General features: G+C 44.9%; 1 protein-coding gene across 5 annotated transcripts; it reads right to left on the reverse strand.

The window, feature by feature from the left end:
• Positions 1-307: 307 nt before the first annotated feature.
• On the reverse strand, positions 308-21,327 carry tns2b (tensin 2b). 5 transcript variants are annotated; one of them, XM_028999106.1, is made up of 26 exons: positions 20,990-21,327; positions 16,524-16,629; positions 16,407-16,444; positions 9,280-9,312; positions 9,113-9,159; positions 8,823-9,003; positions 8,007-8,057; positions 7,754-7,876; positions 7,472-7,536; positions 7,244-7,327; positions 6,953-7,065; positions 6,695-6,755; positions 6,521-6,596; positions 5,835-5,964; positions 5,674-5,739; positions 5,480-5,596; positions 3,731-5,053; positions 3,279-3,387; positions 2,318-3,177; positions 2,023-2,247; positions 1,610-1,687; positions 1,385-1,462; positions 1,094-1,262; positions 946-1,014; positions 627-656; positions 308-481 (listed from the first exon to the last, which is right to left on the reverse strand). In XM_028999106.1, exons 1-26 carry the CDS (start codon positions 21,104-21,106, stop codon positions 337-339), a joined length of 4,494 nt encoding a protein of 1,497 aa, XP_028854939.1. In that variant the 5' UTR covers positions 21,107-21,327; the 3' UTR covers positions 308-336. The 5 variants fall into 5 exon arrangements, with proteins under 5 accessions (XP_028854939.1, XP_028854940.1, XP_028854941.1 ...); XM_028999107.1 differs by lacking the exon at positions 627-656; XM_028999108.1 differs by lacking the exons at positions 16,407-16,444; positions 16,524-16,629; positions 20,990-21,327 and adding an exon at positions 15,390-15,696.
• Positions 21,328-22,029: the final 702 nt, after the last annotated feature.

Genomic DNA, 22,029 nt, shown 5'->3' on the forward strand with positions numbered 1-22,029 from the left:
TTTTAATTAACTCTGCACCATTTAATTGGTGTGCGTTTTTCAGTTTTATCGTGAAAGAGAAAGTTGGTGCTTTCTGAAAATATTGACTGGTTTAAAAATAGTTGGCGTCTTGAACAACTTAGTGCTACACTCTGCCTTAGTGGAGAATTTTGAACTTCCATTATTATTCTTTCTCTGCTAGAATGGTGTGTTGCAGTTCTTTCTCTCGTCAGCCACAATGCATTCCTTCGCTCTCTAAATCTCTTTCATCTACGCTGGGCTGCCCTTCAACCCCCCACCCTGCGTAACCCCTCCCCAGTCCCCTTTCAAATGTTCTCTCCCTCCACCACTCCCCTCTCATCTTCTGAGATGTGGTCCCAGCATGACTTTGTTGATGAAGTTGACAATGGCGGTGGCCGGCTGCTCAGGGTCCAGTTCAGCAAACAGGTGGCAGACGTTCTCCGAGGCACTGCCAGGACGCTTCGCCACAAAGCCGAAAATCCTGCCAACGACAGGACAGGAGGAGTCAGACAGCAGGCCGAAAAAAATGACAAATTTCCAAAAAGTGCTATTGCAAAAACAACAACAAAAAAAAGGAAAATGTGCATGTATGGTGCGTCACATAAACACAAGCACAAAGCACTTACCTGGTGGTTGTGTTATCAGCGTTAATCCACCTAAAGCATGTAACAAGAAGACAGAGGCAAGACTAAGACCAAGAAGGACAATAGGAATTGTGACCAAGAGAGGCTGTGAACCATGCACATGTGCACACACACACACATAGATCCATGCTTTTAATGGAAGCGTCAAACAGGCATGTCATGAGATATGGAATGATCTAACACATAAAATATACATAACTGACTGATACACAACAGGAAGACACATAGAAATTAGAATCGTGTCAATAGTCCATTGTTCTTAGTGCAACTCTTTGGAACTGCGATGCAGTTTTGCACCCACCTCCGGTCCTGAGGGTCCACACAGCTGAAAGTCACACTACTGATGGGGTAATGCCTCCTGAAGAAAACCCTGTACAGGATGAACAGGACTGAGCACCAAAGCACGTTTTCTGGGTGCTTGTATGATCTTGTTCTATACATGTGCTTACTTGCGCTGGCTGTCTGTGAGCGTGATGCCTTGAGCAGACACCTTAAAGTGAACCACTGTTCCTGTGGGATGGGGCTCTTGGGTCAAAGTGCACCTGGTTGCCTTGGAGATGGCCTGGGGTCCGGTCAGTGACTCAGTTTCCACAGAGTTCAAGTAGAGGACATTGCAGGCTGCAGGAGAGGGATTTCTGTTATACAACTGTAATTATGATGAGGGTTACTAGCGCCTCCTACTGACATTAGGTTAAGTTGCACAAGTTAAACATTTTGACTGCACATGCCCACACACATACCAGCGCCTTGTTTGAGCAAATCAGAAGCTGTGCTTGTATTTGTACCACCCTGAAGTTCCTGCAGCTCACCAACCAAATCTAAAAGGAACAAAATTAACGAACATATATTATATGCATAGACTCAAATCATCACAATTCAATTATTCTTAAAGGCGAGGCCATGATAACTCATTAAAATAAGCCCCTGCAAAAGCAAGGCTAGGAAGGAAGAAAGGAACGACAGACCTTTCTCTGGGATCACCAAGGCACAGGGCAGAGAGATTGGAGTGATCGAGTGCTGGTACACCAGAGCTGACAAACTTCCTGTGAAATTTAAACACGCGAAAGGAGCAGACTTGTTATCCATCATACAACATAATATGTAGGATGAAGATAATAAACGTTCTACTGCCCCTTTTCATCAAAATCAAACATATATTATGCATCACTTTCTATAAAAGATACATACAGAAGACATCTTATAAGATTTTTGACATTCTGATATTTGTCAAATATAATTTATTTCGACTGAATAATGTGAGCTTTGTGAATAATGCGTACTTTAGTGAGTTTGCTGATTTTACGTGACTGAACTAACATCTACAGCATGTGCCCAACCCAGTCAATCACCAACGTTCCCCCAGTTCTCTCCAGCTCACCAAAATACGTCTCGTTCTGGCATCCTTTAATCTTCACCCCACGAGGGCCCGACTCTATCAGAAAATGTCTGACCAGATGCTCCAGGGGGTCGCCCTTGTTTCCATGGTTATTAATACTGGGTGGAGGTGTGGCCACTCTGAGGGCCAATCCATAGGCGCCATGGAAAGAGTTGCTGTCCCTGATCAGAAAAGAGCCTGGCTCTTTACCCTTCAGCACCGCGATCGCTGCAGAGACATGAAAAATGTATTACAAGACGGTTTACCAATGTGTTTTGTAGATTACAGACTAGCTCACCTTGATCCCTTGAGATTCCTGGTTTGTACCAAAACTTTGAGCTGTCCTGCACAAACTTGGCAGTGACGCGAGGCTCAGACAGCTCTCCGGCGCCGGCAACGGCCGCTTTATGGTGGGGAGAGGCTGGCCGCTCGCTGACTGTGGGGGAGAAGGTGACGTGCAGCTGAGAGACAGAGCTGGAAGTGCTGGATCCCCCTGAGGGACACCCAGTGGAGGCAGTTGGGGTTGACGTTCTGCTGGGGGAGCCTGTGGTGTTGGGGGGTCTGCGTTTCTCCGGCAGCGGGGGCTGAGGCGGAGTTGTGGGGATGGTGATGGCCGTGTAACCTGTGTAGGGCACGTGTGGCACCGTCAGCAGGGAGTAGTAGTAGGACGCCAGGGGGAAGGAAGGTGTGGCGCAGCCATCGGGGACTGGCGAATGGGCTCGCAGATCCCCGCAGGTGCTGTCCTCCTCACTGGAACATGAGCTTTCAATCACAGGCTTCAGTTTCAGTCCATCTCTGGCAGCACAGAACATGGAGGACTCAGAAGAAGCACGTTGGTCTGAGGATGCTGTTGAGTGCCGAGGAGTTGAAGGGGTGAAGTCGGTGATAGATACAACATTCGCTTCTTCAGTATCTGGGCACCCATTGCTCTGAAGGTCAGAGCCGGTAATCTTCAAAGAGTCATGTGACAGGACTGGACTTGACCTGAGGCCACCAGAAGGCAGGCCTGATTCTTTAACAGTGTCCACTTCACAAGGTGGTGGCTTTGAGGCCGAATCTTCAGATGGGTCACCTTTCTGTTTGGCCAGGCACTGAGGCTGAGCTTGGTTAGGCGACCCATTCGAGCCGAACTTATCCTCCACTTCTCTTTTGCAGGGACTGGGAAGTAAAAAAATAAACAAAGAAGTACATTTGTATTAACTAATAAATGCATTCATATTAGCCCCTCCCTGAGAATGTGTGAAAACATGGATGCAAACCTGTCTTCAGGGTGGGCAGCTTTGTCTCCATTTTGGGCTGATCCGGTGTCTGTGTGAGTTGTTCTCTGGAGGTCTTGAGACAACGAGTTTGTAACTTTAACATCATCATCTGAAAGAAAAAATCAGTCTGAAAATCACTTTTAGGTGTAGACTTTTACACCTTTTTGAATATTTTATGTAATATATCTGCAATTTACAGTGGCATGCAAACCTTCAGCTCCCTTCAGGTTTTTAAAGAAATGCCATCAACTTTATTTCTTTCTGCAAGCCACTGCATGTAAATATTTTATCGTGGTGGTAAGTGTCTGAAGCAGGCGCTGATGTATCTGTTACTCAGGGCTGAATCAGGAGCTCCTGCGCTCATTGTGAGCGACACTGCAGGGAATAAGTCTGGATTTTGTATCACGCGGCCGTGACTTCGGGGTAATTCATGCACAGACAATGCCGCTCACCTGTGCATGGTCTCGGTTGACTCGATGGACTCTCTGCCTCTTTCAAAGTCTGGCTTTGAGCTAGAGCTTCCTCAGACACACCTGGCCTCTGGAGGGAGAGAGAGGGTGGTGCTGGGGAGGTTGTACGGGAATGAACCCCAGAGGCGTAGCCGTTGCTCTCCCTGCTGGGAGGTGGCGAGTGCGGTGATGGGGAGCAGGGACAGGTGGCCTGGGGAGTGTGGTAGCCGCTGCTGGAGCTGTGGGGACTGGGGAAGGGGCTGGACATGCTGGTCGTGCCAGGAGGAGGGGGATCTGGGAGGTAAGGGGTTAGGTCATGAACCTGAGGAGAATGGCAGCGTCTGGTGTATGGTGATTTCAGTGAGTGACGATGCCAAAATTCCTGTTCCTGTTCCCGCTCCCAGTGCAGAGACCCCTCCCTCCTATACCCAAATGCCACCTCCCTGGCCCATGGGAAGTTCTCTGATTGGTCAGACTGAATAGAGTGGAACGTTGGGTCCACCCGCCGCAGGCGAGCACAGTCAGGACAAGGACACGTGGTGGCAGGAGACGAGATGAACCTCAACTCCCGGTAGGGGCTGGGAGGAAGGGGTTGGGGGAGGGACCGAGAGGGTGGGATTTGGCTGTTGGAGTGGGAGGAGCAATGGTAAAGAGGACACACCTCCCCTGAGCAGTAGGCTCTGGGAAGTGCAGTCAGCGTGTGTGGATGATGAGGGTGAGACAGAGGCCCGGCTATGTCCTGTGGACAGAGGTGTCTCGAGGGAGTCTGACTGCAGGAGTGGTGAACACAGCGCCCCCTTTCCCACATGAGGTCTGGGTAGGACAGGCAGGGTTCCAGCATTGGGGGCGGGGACGTACGACTGGTGGGCAGGGTGCGGTGCTTTTGGTTGCTCTTGGAGACCAAATCACAACTGCCCACATATATTCCACTGGGCAGGTAGGCAGGGTCATACAGCGCACGAGGAGAATATGGCCGAGCGCAGCAAGAGTGCCTTTCTGGCCGGCGGGGAGAGGTCTCTCCGTCATCCAAGATGGCAGTCTCCCGATCGTTCTCCTGGCTCCGCGTCTTCTCCCTAGCTGGTCTGAATTCCAGTTCCACGCGCTCTCTGCATGTTTTTGGAGGTGGTTTTGGTGACTTCTCCTCTTGGAGACCCGAGGGTTGCAAAGAGTTCCCCAAATCCCGGTTGGAAGATTGAGGCTGGGCCTGGCTGGGGGGCTGAGCAGGGGGCTTCATGCCATTTGGGCATCCATTGGAGCCTGGCGCACGCCGTTTCTTCACCTGGGCATACAGACTGCCATCCAGTGGTCCACGTGTGTGAGAGATATCTGTGTGAGATCGTAGTTGCATTTACATTCTACAAAATGACAAATATATAAAAGAAACTATTTCCAAGAAAAAAAAACATTTACACCTGCATGAGGTTGCATTTCAGGCGATTCAATAAATCCACCGAAACATATTTTCTCAGTCACAACACCTTTACCAACATAGCTCTACCCATAATGATTTGTGGACTGATTTAATGTAGTAATCAAACCTATCCAATTATGTCCCATTAGCAGCCCACCCTTACCATGAATATAAAAGATAATATGCGTATGCTTATGAGTGCAGCTACCGGATTCCGCTACTCCCTGTGGGTCATTAGGTCAAGACTTCCAGTGACAGACAGTGACACCCTGTGTTCTGTGATTCTAATATTCAACACTGACTGGTGGAAAATTGTCTGTTTGTGTGTATGTGTGTGTTACCCTCTGTGCTGTCTTGGTGATGAAGGTTAAAGTTTTCATAAGAGTCCCAGCGTACAACTGGGTCAGAGGTGCCGTAGTCTACGGTCACTCCGGGGTCATTCTTCTGGTACGCTCGACCTGAGGGCAGACGCACATCAGCCAACAACAAACAGCAAACAGACATCCCTTCACTCATGCTGTGAGTGTCTGAGTACCTTTTATCGTTTCAGGTCTGTAAGAAAACACAAACTCCACCTTCGCATCCGAAGGAAAGCGGTCATCTGGAACAGAATCTCAGTTAAAACATTTTTTCCTCTTTCATAAAAACACATGTGCATCATTTCAGGGTCTGTAAATGTCTGTTGTTTGCATTTACCTTTGCATGCTTTATCTAACTCTTCTTTACCAAACCAAAGCTGAGCACCGTGCACAGTGCAAGTGTGGAACTGCACCCTGAACACGCACTCCCTCTCAAAGCCGTGGGCGTGCCGGTGGTAACATTTTACCTAAAAATAGCAGGGAATATAGTTATATACCATCGTGTGGCACACATTAATAATACATGTGATCATTAGATCCTCCCTTCCACAGGGAATCAGACAACTGAACAACTGAACAGGGAGTAGACACACACACACACACACACACACATACTACCTCTTCTATGTTTATGTTGGGATATTTTTGCACTTTTCCGTTTTGCTAAGCAGCACCTTTGCACTATTTTTCACTTGCCACTAATTTCAGTGATTTCAGCACTGTCGGTCTTTAGCACATGTTTTCAACATGGTTAGTCTCAAATGTTATCCCATTTTTGCACTTTATGTAACCGGGTTTGTCTGTGTCACACATGTGTCAGTCCGTAATGTTGTCTATATGTGGTACCTAGTTCCAGAGAAATGTTGTCTAACCTTCATGTAGCTGAAATTACTATAAAGCTGTGTGATTCAGTCTGGAATATGAACAGTGGTTATATTAGGGATTAGGTGTAGGGTTATTGTTATTTCAGGATGAGCTGCAACACCGGGGTATCATATTTAGTGAGCAGAGGCAGTGTCTCACCATGACGTCTCCCTTCAGCTGCAGCGCTGGCTCCAGAGTGACACAGACACGGCGACCCCTGGAGGCCTGGACGTCACTGAAGTGCCACAGATGCGCACACAGTTAAACAGAATAACGGACCACGGCACAACACAATAACCATAATTAACCCAAAATAACCACTGTATAACCTACTATATCCCAGAGGTGTAGACCAGCTGAAGGGACTGGTAGATCTTCAGGAAAGGAGAGTATCCTAAAAAGTGATAAAGTACAGCACATTTAAATTCATAAAAATAATTATGCATGATCTTAGACATTGACAACACTGAAATTGAATAGCTATTTATCTTTAATGCTGCCTTTGCAGCATTAAAATTATAAAAAATAAATAAAAATTTCACTGCATGTTTTTTAAAATGTTCTTTGAATCTTGAAAGCTGAATACAATACCTCCTCCAGACTGGAAATTTGGCAGTGTGGGTATCAGCACCTGGTGCAGGAACAGGGCATTGCTGTTGAGCTTAATGCTTCCAGAGAGGAGACCCCCAAAATAATAAATATACCTGAGAGAAGATTAAGACAAAACGACAGGAACCTGTAATTAGGGATAGAACAATCCTTTTGTTAAGAGTGCAAGATAAATTGATAGCGTTCTTTGATCCATTTCCTATTTGCACAGACCTAATTTAAATTTCCATTGAAATGGAAAGCAAGAATAGACACCGGATAGGCTAATGGTACCTGTTCTGAGAGGGCTGGAGGGAGTGGGAGATCTTATCTTCACAGAACTTCCGCATGGCAACGGTGGACAAAGCCTGGTCTGCCCTGTGGTCAGACACACAAACTTAGTAACAGTGTGTGTATAAAACCACACATAACCCAAAGCAGTGCAAAAAAGACTAACATCACACATGTACAGGAAAGGGTGGAACAACTATGTTACTCTCGGCAATGGGAGGTGGAACTTACCCTGCTGATATTTTACTGTAATGCATGTAAGCTGCAATTATCACACCAGTTTTCCCTTTGTTTCCCTGATGGACAGACAGGAGAAGTGTGTCTTTAGACAGCCAAAACAGTCAATTTTTAAATTAAATAAATTGTCATACTGAAAAGGACCCATATTCAGGAATGCATTATGCATAACAATGAACCAGTGTTCCTGTTCTGTTTTTTCAAGCCAGACATGATAATCTTGCGACAGACGCTGAGACAATGCATTTAATCCAGAGTGTCTGATTGGTTCCTGACCTTGCAATGCAGTACAACCACATGCTGAGGGTCAGAGGTCAGCCAGCTCTCCATGGCCTTGCACATGGCACAGATCTTATCAAGAGGGGGGGCGTGCAGGTCTGGCCAGCCGAAATCCTGTACCTAGTGGGCAGTAAGGGAGGTAGTGTGTAAAACGGTTGGGAAACCTGGGTCTGGTAGCCATCTAATCATCTCACGATGACACAGTGGCATATGGGGTAACTGAATGGCTGGCTCACAAGGCTGACTTTACCTTAGGGTTGAGTCTGCTGATGTCATGCCGTTTCTCAGACAAATTTAAGAGCTGTGGGTGAGACATCTTCAGTTAGTAAACTGTAGAGGGTACGTAGTTGATTTACTAGACAGAGTGCGATTAGTGTTGAAATTAAATACATAAATGAATGAATAACCAAATAATAAAATGTGTTCTGAATTATATAATAGGGAATTAAAACATCATTGATTAATTCAATTTGACAGGAGTTATGTTGAGCTGAATGTGCTGAAATAAAATAAATTGTAAAATATTTACATAAAAAAATATTGAATCTATTAATTTGAATTGAATAATTCCTGTCATATTGAATTAATCAATGAAATAATTAAAGACACATTTTATTATTGAATTGTTAGATATCTTTTTAATTTGGAAACTCTTTGCATTCCTTATAACTATGCTCCATAATATTCTTTATAATGCACTTTGGAAATATATTGCTTATATTTTAGATGATACGTGGCTGAAAGAATACATCATAATTTAATTAAATGGGTTAATCAATTAATGTTAATCAGTATTCTATTTACCCATGTCTGATCAATTTAATAAGCACTTTTGTGACATGTCCAGCATCTTATAGAGCATCACATCTACTAATATATTATTTTGCATATTACACATATTTTTTTATTTTATACACATATATTTCACATTACTGCATTCTCACAATACAGTTGCAAAATAATGTTTATTGCTATAACTTATTATAATACATTGTGATTTATAATTAATACACACATTTAAAAATGTACACATTCTGGCCAAAATGTATATATATTTTCAACTAACCAAGAACTTGTCCTGGTGCCTGGACTTCAGCATGGCAGCTACTTCCTTGATGTTGTTATGGTAACGCTCTTCATCCAGGTCCAGCAGGAAGAAGACACAGATGATTCGCTCTGTGATGTAGGTGAGGTCAAAGTCATAGTGCCTCTCCATCACCACGTCCATCACACGTTCCACGCTTTCACTGTGGGGAAACCCAGTTTTAATCAACCCCGTCTTTTTCCAACTGAGCACTGAGGGCCTGTTGATTACGTATTTTTTAGAATCTTTCACATGTAGAGCCGCCTGTATACCTGCACAGAGAATTGTTCAGTTTGTTGTCAACAGGTTGGGATGAGCCCTGTGTGATAAAGATGACAGCCCTAGTTAACACACTGTACAGTATTGCACTGTAGTGTAAAATATCCATTTGACACAACAAATGAAGCGATTTGGTTTCAGCACCTCTCATCACACTTACTGGATCAGAGGAGGGAGCACGTGACGAGGACGCCTGTGGGAAAGCAATAAATGCATCAATAATCAATCAGCAGAAGATAAATGATTACATGTGGGCGCTCAGCCTGTTTGAGATCAGCTGTAAGTGGGGAGACAGAGACAGGGGGGCTACAGTGATGGAGCCGGAGCAGATGGGCTGGAGTGGCTCCCAGACACAAGCCGTCAGCGGGGTTTGTCCTGTCGAACAGTTGTGTGTGTGTTCACAAGTGATACGTGGAAGAAAAAGAAGGACTCTGTCTGCCAAGCATTACTCTCCACTGCAGCAATGTCAGAGGATTACTACACATCCCATGTGGTGTTTAACAGCCTTGTTTAAAGCCCATTATTGATTTTTAATGTCTGTTTCTCTCAGACTGTCTCATACATCCCCTTATAAATACTGCACATGAATAACTGGGACCAGATTGTTAAAAGAACAGTGCGGACATCATCGTTTGGGTGGATTTATTGGACCATGCATCCAAAGAAGTGGTAGAGCCGCAAACATGAGAACTAAAGCAAGCCTGGAAATCTCAATCTCAAACAGGAACAGGTGAGGTCAGCTAATGTAATCCATACATGTGACTAAGCGCAAAAAAAAAACAGAACACAGACCGCAGTGCAACCGCTAAAATAAAGGCAATATGCAGTAGGGAATGGGGGTGTGAACGATAACCGCAGTTTACTAATTCAATACACTCACCAGAGACAAACTTTAAGTAGGTACACCTGCATACACTTTACATAAAACCTGAGTAATCCTACAACTAATACAAAATGCAGCAGCACGACTGATCTTCAACCTTCCCAAATTCTCCCAGACCGCCCCTCTGCTACGTTCCCTCCACTGGCTCCCAGTAGCTGCATGCATCAGATTCAAAATACTGATGCTGACCTACAAAGCCAAACATGGAGTAGCACCATCCTACCTCACAGCCCTTATTACACCTCGCACTGCACCTCATATACTCCAACCTCCAGTACTGCTCGCCTGGTCCCTCCATCTCTGAAGGTACGTGGAAGACACTCATCTAGACTCTTCTACGTCTTGGCCCCTCGGTGGTGGAATCCACCTTGAGGTCAGAACAGCTCACTCGCTGAGCACTTTCAAACAGCAGCTCACCTTCCTCTTTAGAGAATATTTAGATGAACTTGTAACCTTCTTATTGTCCTACTTATGTATATAAACTACAACATAGTGAATATAAACATTGTATTCATAGTTGGGGGTCCTAGTGAACCAGAATTGATCACATCATTGATGGTAACATGAAAGCACGTTGTAAGTCGCTCTGGATAAGAGCGTCTGCCAATTGCCTTAAATGTAAATGTAAACCTGAGATCCATGGAACATCCTGGAACTTTTGGTGCAGGGCGGACTCACCCATGGCAGCACACATCATTCACTTAGCCAGTCATACCTAGTGACCAATAGATCTAGTTTCATGTCTTTTGACAGGTTCCAGACATAAAGCCAGGGCTGTGGTTAAAATCCATAACCTTGGAGGTGTGAGGCCCGGGACTTTTTAAAAGTTTATATGATTGGATGTAAAGGGCAACAGTCACATTTGGCATTTTCCTAAATGCATAGAAATATCCCTATTTCTGAGATCTATGAGACATAAACTCTGGATCATCTCTCCCTCTGCTTACTTCCTGCGTGTTGTGAAATGTGCAGGCTGATTAGAATCACAGAAATAATATATTCTTCTTCTCATGTCAAGCCATTGCTCTGAATGCACACAAGCCCTCCCCTCTTTATCTTCCAACAGTAGCACATATAAGACATATACGTTTTTTGGTAAAGGGTCAAAAGATTCTCAGTATACCAATGAAACCAATTACAATTTCCTAAATCCAAAATGCTCAACTTTGTCTTTCATCAACTGTTTGAATTGTAAGACAATTAAAAATGTATCCATATCTGGACTGGTCCTACGCTGGGGCAAGAGGGCGCAATGCCCCCTTAAACAAACATCCTGCCCCATCAAAGCAAACTTTTAGAGAAAGAAAATACTAATTACCCTCAAACTGATTTACTACAGTAAAAAAATCTACTGGAAAAGGCACAAATTAGACGGCAGGTTTCCGCTTGAAACCTGTTTGAAATTTATCACCCGTCATGACATTTGTCCTCACTGCGCATATGAAGTTCAAGTAGCAGCACAGCTGTGACAGACACAAGCAAGCCATTTTAGTCTGGTCTCACCTACTTATCATGACTGGAACAACATGGAGAAAAGTCATTTATACTGGTAAATCAAATGAATTTTTGGGATCCTCTCCTTTCTAAAGTTCTTTTTCTTCTTCTGCTTCCGACGTGTTCATATTGCTTCTGTAATGTGAGCAGTCGGGTCGTATCAGAGTGTACAGCAAACATGAGCACTAAAGCAAGCCTGGAAAATTCACTCTCAAACAGGAACAGGTGAGGTCAACTAATGTAATCCATACATGAAAAAACAGAACACCGACTGCAGTGCAACCGCCAAAATATCCAGTTTCATGACAAAGGCAGCTATCCAGAGCACCCCCACCCAGCCCATTTCCCACCTCCGTTGCCACCATTTGCCTCCTCATGTATGCCTGTCTAGAACTGATCCTGGTAAGACCACATTTACAGCAGATGCCCTTATCCAGAGCGACTTACAACCAGTAGTTACAGGGACAGTCACCCTGGAGCAACTCAGGGTTAAGTGTCTTGCTCAGGGACACAATGGTAGTAAGTGGGATTTGAACCTGGGTCTTCTGGTTCATAGGCGAATGTCATTCATGCAATAACTACTCTGTTCTCAGGATTTGGAATAGGCCAAGGAAGAAGGTAAATTCATTCAACAGGTCAAATCAGGTGAGTTTAGCTTCTTTTTTGCTGTACACAACACTTTGCCGTAAACAGAATTGAGCTCAAGTCCTCAGATTTGAAGTCACGTAGTTGTCATTGAAGTTCAATGATCATAAATAATAGCCAGCATCTGAAATACCACAACCCATGCAGTTGGTGAAGCTTCATACACTAAGCAGGGTTCAAATGCACATATCAGACATATCAGTGAAAGTGATTGTCATTGTGAAACACAGCACATGGTGACACAACAAAATGTGTCCCCTGCCTTTAATCCATCACCCTTGGTGAGCAGTGGGCAGCCATGACAGGCGCCCAGGGAGCAGTATGTGGGGACAGCACTTCCTGCCACAAACTGCAAATCACATTTGCAAAAATGTCATTTGGTCTGATTCAGGCAGAATAATGTTTAAAACCCAGGATGGGCTTGGTGGATTCTGGCTGATTATTCTAGTTGAGGCCCCCAGACTGTAGGACTGTTGGAGATCTTATTATGGCAAGAGAAATTCCATGGACATTAAAAACAGAAACAGGGATTATTTAGAGGGCAACTGATACTCTACAGAAAGTTTGTCCCCTAAGCTGCCATCTTCCCTGTCCTGCTTTCCACTCTCTCTCTCTCACACACACTCTATCTCTCTCTCTCTGGCCAGGCACCCCAGATAATTACAGCCCCCGAGCCAATTATACAAGCATTTCCTGGACACCAGCCTCACAAACAAGCCAAACAGAGACCTGGAGCCGCTGCGTGAGATCCGAGCGATGCTATCACACTGCACAAACACAAAATCAACACAATAGTCATACTGTAATAACATGATGCTGCAATAACACGATAGAGAGGTATTATTATGTGTACACAATTCATGAGTCTGCTGACACTGTCAAGGGTCAGAGTTCATGTAACTCAATTCTGCTCTTAAACCTGACTGTGTCAGTTGAGAAGTGTATGAGTGCAAGAGATATCCAGTATTGGAGAGTTTATATTATTGGATGTAAAGGGCAACAGTCACATTTGGCCTTTTCCTAAATGCATAGAAAAAGAATATTTCTGAGATTTATGAGACATAAACTCTGGATCATCTCTCCCTCTGCTTACTTCCTGTGTGCTGTGCACTGTGCAGGCTGATTAGAATCACAGAAATAAATGATTCTTCTTCTCATGTCAAGCCATTGCTCTGAATGCACACAAGCCCTCCCCTCTTTATCTTCCAACAGTAGCACATATAAGACATATTCTTTTTTTGGTAAAGGGTCAAAAGATGCTCGGTATACCAATGAAACCAATTACAATTTCCTAAATCAAAATGCTCAACTTTGTCTTTCATCAACTGTTTGAATTGTAAGACGATGAAAAAATTATCCATATCTGGTATTTTATAAATATGGCCACTACAATTCACACTGTATGGACACTGGGTTGGTGAATGCTGGGCTGGAATTGAGACAGTCTCGTTGCTTTGGGGCATACACATGGGGACAGATATGGAAAGATTTTGACCTTGTGCAGCTCTCCAGTGACGACTGAAGTCGAGATTAAATAGGTACACACCCGGTTTGCTTGGCCAGAGGCTATTTCACCCGTCGATGTAAAATTTGGTTGGTGGTCTCCACATTATGCGTAATCTGTTTACTCTTCACTTACTTCCTCCATCAGTCTCCCTGATAAAGTATTACAGACTTCCTCTGCATTAGACACACATCTGGCTCTGTTCAGTCGCCACACACCAACACACACACTCATGCGCACGGACAGAGGTATCCGCCTTAATGGCTTCCCCTGAGGACGGCCACCGTTTCCCACATCACACAAATCCACTCGAACAACAGCTGGCTGCGATCGGCCAGTTGAGCCGCCATGCTATGATTCTATAAGATGCAGACACACAGAGAGCACGCTTCCCGGGATCTTTATTAGGTTCATTCACTGTTTGGACACTTTCTGTTACAGGCTGCTGTCATGCAGGGGTCACTTTCTGATCAAAGAGCCACTGCTGACAGACATGACACCGAGACAGGACGTGGGCGCCCCACTGCAAGGATGTTCTTCAGCTCCGCACCAAACATCCTGCAAGGTTGAACCCCGAATCCTGATCTAGAGAGCAGGTGGCCTGTGAGACCTTCAGGAAAGTGATGAAAAGATCTTGTTGTCCCATTAAGAGAACAGGTGGAGAGAGATATTTGCCTCAAAGCATTTCCAGCACCGCCCAGAGCGTGTATCATGCAAAAAATGTGACATCTCAGTGCATCATCACACGGTGCGTGATTTACTGTAACGACTAACTCAGCGTCCCACCACAAAAACACACACCATGTATGTGCACCATGTGTCCCGTACCAAAATAAACGAGGAGAAGAGGAAAAAGGATGGCGAGCTAGAGGGATACAGAGCGAGACAGAGACCGGGAGACCAACAGCTGACTGTGGGGCTTAAGAGACTATTTTGGAGGCTTGGTCCATCATGGATCATCAGCTGGTCTGTCTCCTCAACACCTTCTCTGAGTGTCCTCTTTATTTTTAATATGTAAGCCTTCAACACGCAACCCCCCCCAAAAAAACACATCTAATTCCCATTCCTGAAACATTGTGCACAGCCATTGGAAATGCACAAAAGTGCATCGTGGGTAACGTAGTCCATATCCTGTCCATCACAGGAAGCACAGCCATGTTGTGTAATTAGGACCCTGGGTGCCTTTTTATTGCTTCCTGTCGCGGCGGGGGCAGTAGTAAAGGCGTCAGTGGTCCGCGGAACACAGATTGCGTTACAGCATCCGGACCCGCGGGCCAAGGTGAGGATCACAGTAACAGCTAGGGCATGAAGACGAGCAGGGAAGAAAATGAAGTGTCCCATCGACCAGTCCTCTGCCAGCTTGGAGCTTTCTGGTCACCGTCCATCAGGGAGCATTACGCTGGACAAGTGGTGAAGGGCTAAAGAGCAGTCGCAGTGATCCGCTTTGCTCAGTTTTCTGTTTTCCCTCTCAAAAAGATGCTTAATCTAATGAAGTATGATTTATCGCAACATAAACATAATTTTTCCAAACAAAACACCAATATGTCTAGATTTATTATTCAGATAAGAAGGCTTTAAATCAAAGAAAACATGAAGAACTTTTAAATTGACAGTTCTGTTATATGTACGTTCTATTTATCAGAACGGCTGTAGAACCAAGCCAACCAACTTAATTCATTTAATCTAAATACATCAAGTTCAAAAAACACAGGTTTCGTAAAAAATACAGTGTTATCACTCTTACCGCTCACATGTCTGTGTCAGTTCCAGCACTGTCAGCGCTGCCAGTAAGCATACTCTTCACATGGACAGTTGTCCTCTCGCTCTCACTCTCTCTCTCTGTCTACACTTTTTCTTTCCCCAATCACCCTGCAACACAGTTTATCTCTTCCCAAAATCGCTCTCCCTCGCTCTATCCTCCCCCCAAAAGGGGCGGGTGAGGGGCTGTTACATCCAGGATCAAGAAAAAATAGAGGCAAAGCGGAAAAATACGCACAGACGGGCTGTTCAACTGTCCTCCGTATTCACTCAGTGACCAGCTGCTTCCTTTCTGAGCGCAAGTGTGTGTGTGTGTGTTTGTGCATGTTGATCTGCGCGTAAGTGAATCACACTGACAGGACTTATATTGCAATCGTTATTCCTATAAATACACAGGTCCCTGACACAGTTCACTATAGCTGTCCTGGCATGTCCTTATATATGTGTGTGTTTGTGTGTCCCTGTATAATCCATCTGCATTGTTGTTGCTATGGAAGCGATTCTGTGTCACCAGAATAATCTTTGGTATTAAACGGCAGCTGGCCCGGCCAACCCCGATTCACGCGAAGCTCTGCGTGGCTATTTGACCTTCTGAGATGAGACGTCAAGGCGTCAAGGCAACGGGAAGTGTGGAGTTTGTCTGACATCAGCAGTTTTGTCCCCTTGAGTACGGTCATGGGCCGAGAGGACCAGAAGCGAACTGAGCTCCTCTTCAGCTGCATAAGAGGAGCAGCAGCTGTGTTTATGAGCTCAGGCTCGGGCACTTCAGCAGGACAATGACATTTTTCATCCAGCATCAGCACCGCTGCACCATCCACACAGACCAAAAAAATAAATCAATATTCTGCATCACTACTGGGACCAACACATGCATGTGTAAATACATAGTGTTTTACAATATTCTATAACAATTTACACATTCAAAATTATGACCCAGCACGGTGCTGACAAGTGACCATTGTATTTCCTCAGATCCTTCTCTACACAATTAAAAAAGTCTTACCTTTGCTTCACATTTCTTGTGTATAGACATTTTACTTTCTGCAACAGAGAAAATGCAGAAGGTTCAGAATGTGGTAATGTCTAATATTAGATATTAATCAGTGTGTGAGAGAGATACCTTTACAAAAGCAGCCACTGGTGTCTATGGTCTGCCTGCACACTCCACATTGGTGTTTCTTCTTGAAACTCTTCGCTTTAAAGGCGTGTGGCCCCGTCTTCCCGAGCTACAACAGAGGCCAGAGGCGTGAACCAAGGATTAGATCTGACACCCACTGGTGTGAATTCACTTACATTCGGATGTGAGGGGCAGGTGTAAATTAGGGTAGCACATTTGGGGTCCTGGGTTCAAGGCCTGATGGGGTGACCAATTGAATTCTGTAATACTTCATTACAAAACCCTTACCCCCATCTAACCCCAGCCCACTTTTTGCACTAGCACCTGTCCCCCCTAAATGTCTGCACACCCCTGCCAGAACAGTGCTGGGGCCCACCCTGAGCAGGGCGCCATGAGGGTGTGTTTACCATGGGAAAAACAAATTCTTTGTGTCATTGTGTCTGTATGCCTATACTTGGACATTTAAATATAAAGGTAAATGTTATACATCGCAGGTGGGAGTGTGTTCGGTTCCCTTTGCTCTGTGTATTTACATGCTCTCTGCACACAGAGAGACTGGCTTCAGATCACAAATGCATGAATACTCAATTTGTGCATGCAATATACATACAGGCATAAGGTAAGGTAAATCCATAAGAGAAGAGAATAAAAAAACAGGATGATGTGAGAATGGAGCTTTCGACCAGTTCTTTCTTGTCGCGCTCCCCCCCCTCATCAGAGCAGTGGAAATGTTTGCGCAGCTGCCATGGGCCAGGCAGCAGACAGCAGAACACCTCCCACCAAACACAGCGCCATGGGCAAACTAATCACCAGAGGTGGAAGCAGCGCATTCATTTCACAGCCGGGATAACACAGCCTCTAGCGTGCACTTCTGAGATAGTGTGTCTACATTCTGCTCAAATTGCCACTGTCGTGATTCCTGTGAGACCTCCGATGCAGAAGAAGGTACGTGGGACCCCAGCGGCCACACAGAGACACAGATAGAAACAGCATCTGTCGCTCACGCTCATGATAACTGGAACCCGTGCGCTGTTCACGCTCAAGTACGGCAACGTTCTGGTAAACCGTTATAACCCCATTCCAACTTCATTCAGCTCGTCATGTATGTCTGCAAATGCACACCCCAGAACAGCTCCTGACAGACGCAGATGCCAAACCACCATGGTTTTTTTTTTTATAAATTAAAATCTACATGTGCAGTGTTTTATTTCTCTTTTGTGGTCCGAATGGCTCTGAGTGTTAAAGGTTGCCGACCCCTGCTCTAGATGTACTATGAGCTAGGGAAACAATCTGATGGCCAGCAGGAGAGTGAACTGTCATCATTAACCGCATTAGAAGTAATCCCTGACTGTACACACCAGGTGGGATTAAACTGTGCACCTTTTCATATGTTCATGAGTTTCAATCAAAAGCTCTTTTTATTTGAAGACCCTCTGTCCCATCAAATCCCAGATGGATCTATCATATGCATCATATAATTTTATATCTCAACCCAGAATAAGAGATTATCGAATGCATTTTAGGTTTTGCATGCAACACACACAAGCCTTATTACAAACAAATATTAAACTATTCTGAACTTACATCAGATGTGGTTTGGAAACCTAAAGCATGCACTTATCCTCATTTGGACAGACTGTGCACCATCTCCAACAAGTTTTCACTAATTCGAATATATGTGATGTTTTCAGGACTACCTGTGTTTGTAAGATCTGACACCAACAGGCGTGGACACTGTGGCACAGGCGTGTCCTTACTGCTGATTACATTCAAGATTCAAGATTTATATTTGATACATAAAGCAGTAAAACACGCAGTAAAATGCATCCTGAACCACTCTTTTTTGACTGTGTAATAGAATTTAATAAAACAGACTAATGGAGAAAATGAAATAGAATAAAATTAGAATAAGGCTAGTAAAAAATAAGCAAAATATTATGTTCAATGAGAATGTGAGACACAGATATCATGGCTAGTGGAAATGTAGAAAATATCTGTCATGTTAGAACGTGTGATATGTGGTTTTGTACCGTGGTATCGTTTTAAGAAAAGGTTGTCGTTTCTATTCCTTACTCCAAATTTCCAATCTGGACTCAGCATCATGCAATGCTGATGTAACAGAATATTATCAGTCTGCATTTAGTTATGTTGTCAATGAAGGTGTGGAACACCTTATGTAATTTTGCCTCAACACTGAATCCCAGAGACTGAAAGTAAGGATAAATTAAAAGTTTGGCGACTAGGAGACATAATTAACTCTACTAAATCTGTGTAATAACCCAACAATTGTACTCTCTCAAAAAGAAATTCTGTGCAATTACTTTACATTAATATAAGACTAAATATTTAAAAAATCCTACAAGAACATGCCTTGTAATCACAGAAGCATGTCATCTTACCTCATTTCTGCATTTCTGTTTAAATGGTAAAGAAAAACGATTCCTCCGTCAACCACTAGGTGGAGGGCTCAAATAAACGATGCCCTTGCTGTGATATGTATTCATTAATTCTAGCAAACTGGCCAGCACAATCAAGACCGACAAGCTAGCTAGTTAGTAATAATCACAAATTAGATTCCTTTTCACGAGAGTCCAGCAAAACCAGCAATTTGCCTCAGCGATGGTGGACCACACAGCTGCACAGCGCAGGCGGCAGGCCAGTCTGCTTCACAAACACCTTCTAAATAATCTGTCGTCCCAGGCAACTTATCTGAAGTCTCACACCTGCAAAACACTCACACACCTGCGCAGTTGAACTGGCAGATGTTCGCTAACACCAGTGGCTGACATACTGCCAGGTAAAACAAGCACCTGAGGTGAGGCTACTGAAACTGCTGCATTTACAGCCCTTATCCAGAGCGACTTACAGTCAGTAGTTACAGGGACAGTCCCCCCCCCTGGAGCAACTCAGAGTTAAGTGTCTTGCTCAGGGACACGATGGTACTAAGTGGGGTTTGAACCGGTGTCTTCTGGTTCATAGGCGAGTGTGTTAACAACTGGGCTACTACCACCTCTACAAGACCATGTTCACTAACAGTTTAATTTGGCATCTGCATCCTTATCTCCATTGTATCTTGTGTCACTGTTCCTCTTTAGACCAGGAATTTAACTTCATTTTCAGCAAAAAATATTAGGTTGTTGTGCAAAGTACTCACAACTGGACCTGACTGATGTAAACTAATTATTTCATGAATAAAACCGAACAGCGATGCCTACAGGATATTTTACAGAATTACACAGCGTCGATACAGCCCACACACACACACACACACACACACACACGGGACTAACGCATCAAAGCACATTTACACTTCAGTTCCTACGGCACCCAAACATCTGTTTTTTTATTCAATGAAAACTGCGGACGGCCAACATTTTAATGCCGTACACTGTGACAATGGTTCACTTCTGCCGTGTAAATTGTGTAGCTTTCAGTTGAATCGGGGGGGAGAAACACATTCGGGACGACATCGCAGACGTTCAACACCGGTGCCAAAGAGAATCCCAAAGAGGAAATGTTCAGTTGTGTCATCATTTCTTCTTCCACCCTTCCACTCTGTAGCCAGAGTGCGGCTCATTTCTTTGGTATTTTCTGTTCAAATGCATGAAACCCTTCACAAGACAAGACAAACGGGTGGAGGAGTTCAGGGGGACATCTTCAAGTGGATAATTTTTCAGTTTTCAATTTTGCATCTTTCAATGCACCAAACTTTCCTCCTTTCTTGCATGTAAAGGCTTGTGCACGAGTGTGTGAGTGTGTGTGTGTGTGTGTGTGTGAGACTGACAGGCCTTGGTGTTGACACACTTCATCACTGGAGCCACAATTCCTGGAGCATGTAACAGGAACAGTCTACCCACCCACACACACACTCCAGAGTCAGGAAGAGACGGGAGCAGGTGGAAAGCCCGAGGTATGCTCCCACCGTCCTGGAATTCCAGCGGGTATTTATATCCGTTTGCTCCATGAGAAGGGGAGACGGCAACCAGAATCGCGGCGAAGCGTGTTTGTAAATCACTGCACGCCGTACTGTACGTGCGAATGGCTGTGCGTGCACCGGAGGGCCACTTTTGAGTTCGTCTCCCAGTGCGCCCCAGCATTCGCCTGCACTTTTACAGCCTGCGAGACGTTTACAGCGTCCTGAACGGCTTGTCCTCAGACACTGTGAACTAGTTGCACCTTTCTTCTCTGCTGGATGTAACCCTCACATAAACGGAGAAGAGTGTGACAAACGGCAAGGTGACAAGGGCACCAAAGGTGACAGAAAATAAAAGTGTCTACATAAGACCAATAGAAATGTCCAGCTGATGAATGCACAGAGGTGCAATAATATATATACACGTGTATTTATTTTTATCACTGTAGGTTGGAGAAGTTAGAAATTCCTGCCTAAACCAACCAACCATTCAGTCAACCATGCTGGACAATTGCAGTGTTGAGCGTGATGTTTCCACAATCCCGGCTCCACTCACCTCAGTCAAGCTGAGAATCTCTGGACAGTCATCAGGGCACTCTCTGGTCTGTGGGGGTCCGACCAGCATGTGCCCCCTCTGCCTAAAACAGCACAGGTCGCTGTGAACGCACCCCATGGCTGTCTTCTCTGTCCACTCTCTTCAACCTTCCTTCTCCAGACCTCAGAGACGTGAGCCCAGACCCCGTCCTCCGGCTCCTCTCCACGCTCAGGCTGAGGTCTGTGGTCTCACCCGCCCTCCAGCTTCTCAGGACTCTCTCTCTCCCACCCTCTCCCTGGGTGTCCTCCTGGTCTCCACGCACACACACACAGCTGTTTTTGTCAGATGACGTCAAGCATTTCCACCCTCTCCGGCACTCGGCTCTCCTCTCGGCCACAGGGAAGCTTCACACTAGCACTTCTGCTCCCGGGATGCCGCAAATATGTTTTTTTTTAAATCTACACGCGGTAACATCTCTGTGTCCTTGCCAGAGGTTCTGTGTGTGTGTGTGTATGCTCTACCCTATGACAAACTGACACCAGAGTTTGCTGGAACCCAATCCAGCTCCCTCATGACTTTGACTTAGATAAGTGGATTTACAGGATGGGTGGATGTGCTATACTCGCCTCAAATGTACATTCTAATATCTGTCCCCTGGGAACACCTACTGCCGGAAGATGTCGACCGTCATCATAGGCTGTTCACTTAAAGGGAGGAATCACTCCTGGACCAATAATATATTAGCTGAGCAAGGACTGGCCTTAAATAATCTGGCAAGGTTTTCACACAGACTAGAACCTTTAGTCATTTACAGCATTTATCAGACGCCCGTATCCAGAGAGACTTACAATCAGTAGTTACAGGGACAGTCCCCTCCCTGGAGACACTCAGGGTTAAGTGTCTTGCTAAGGGACACGATGGTAGTAAGCGGGAATTGAACCTGGGTCTTCTGGTTCATAGGCGAGTGTGATACCCACTAGGCCACTACCACCCACCGTGTTGACCACTCAACTCACCTCAAAAATATGTATTTACGATGCTTTTGAAGATTTTTTAGAGAA

The sequence above is a fragment of the Denticeps clupeoides genome, chromosome 12 (assembly GCF_900700375.1).
Source record: "Denticeps clupeoides chromosome 12, fDenClu1.1, whole genome shotgun sequence".
NCBI lineage: Eukaryota > Metazoa > Chordata > Actinopteri > Clupeiformes > Denticipitidae > Denticeps > Denticeps clupeoides.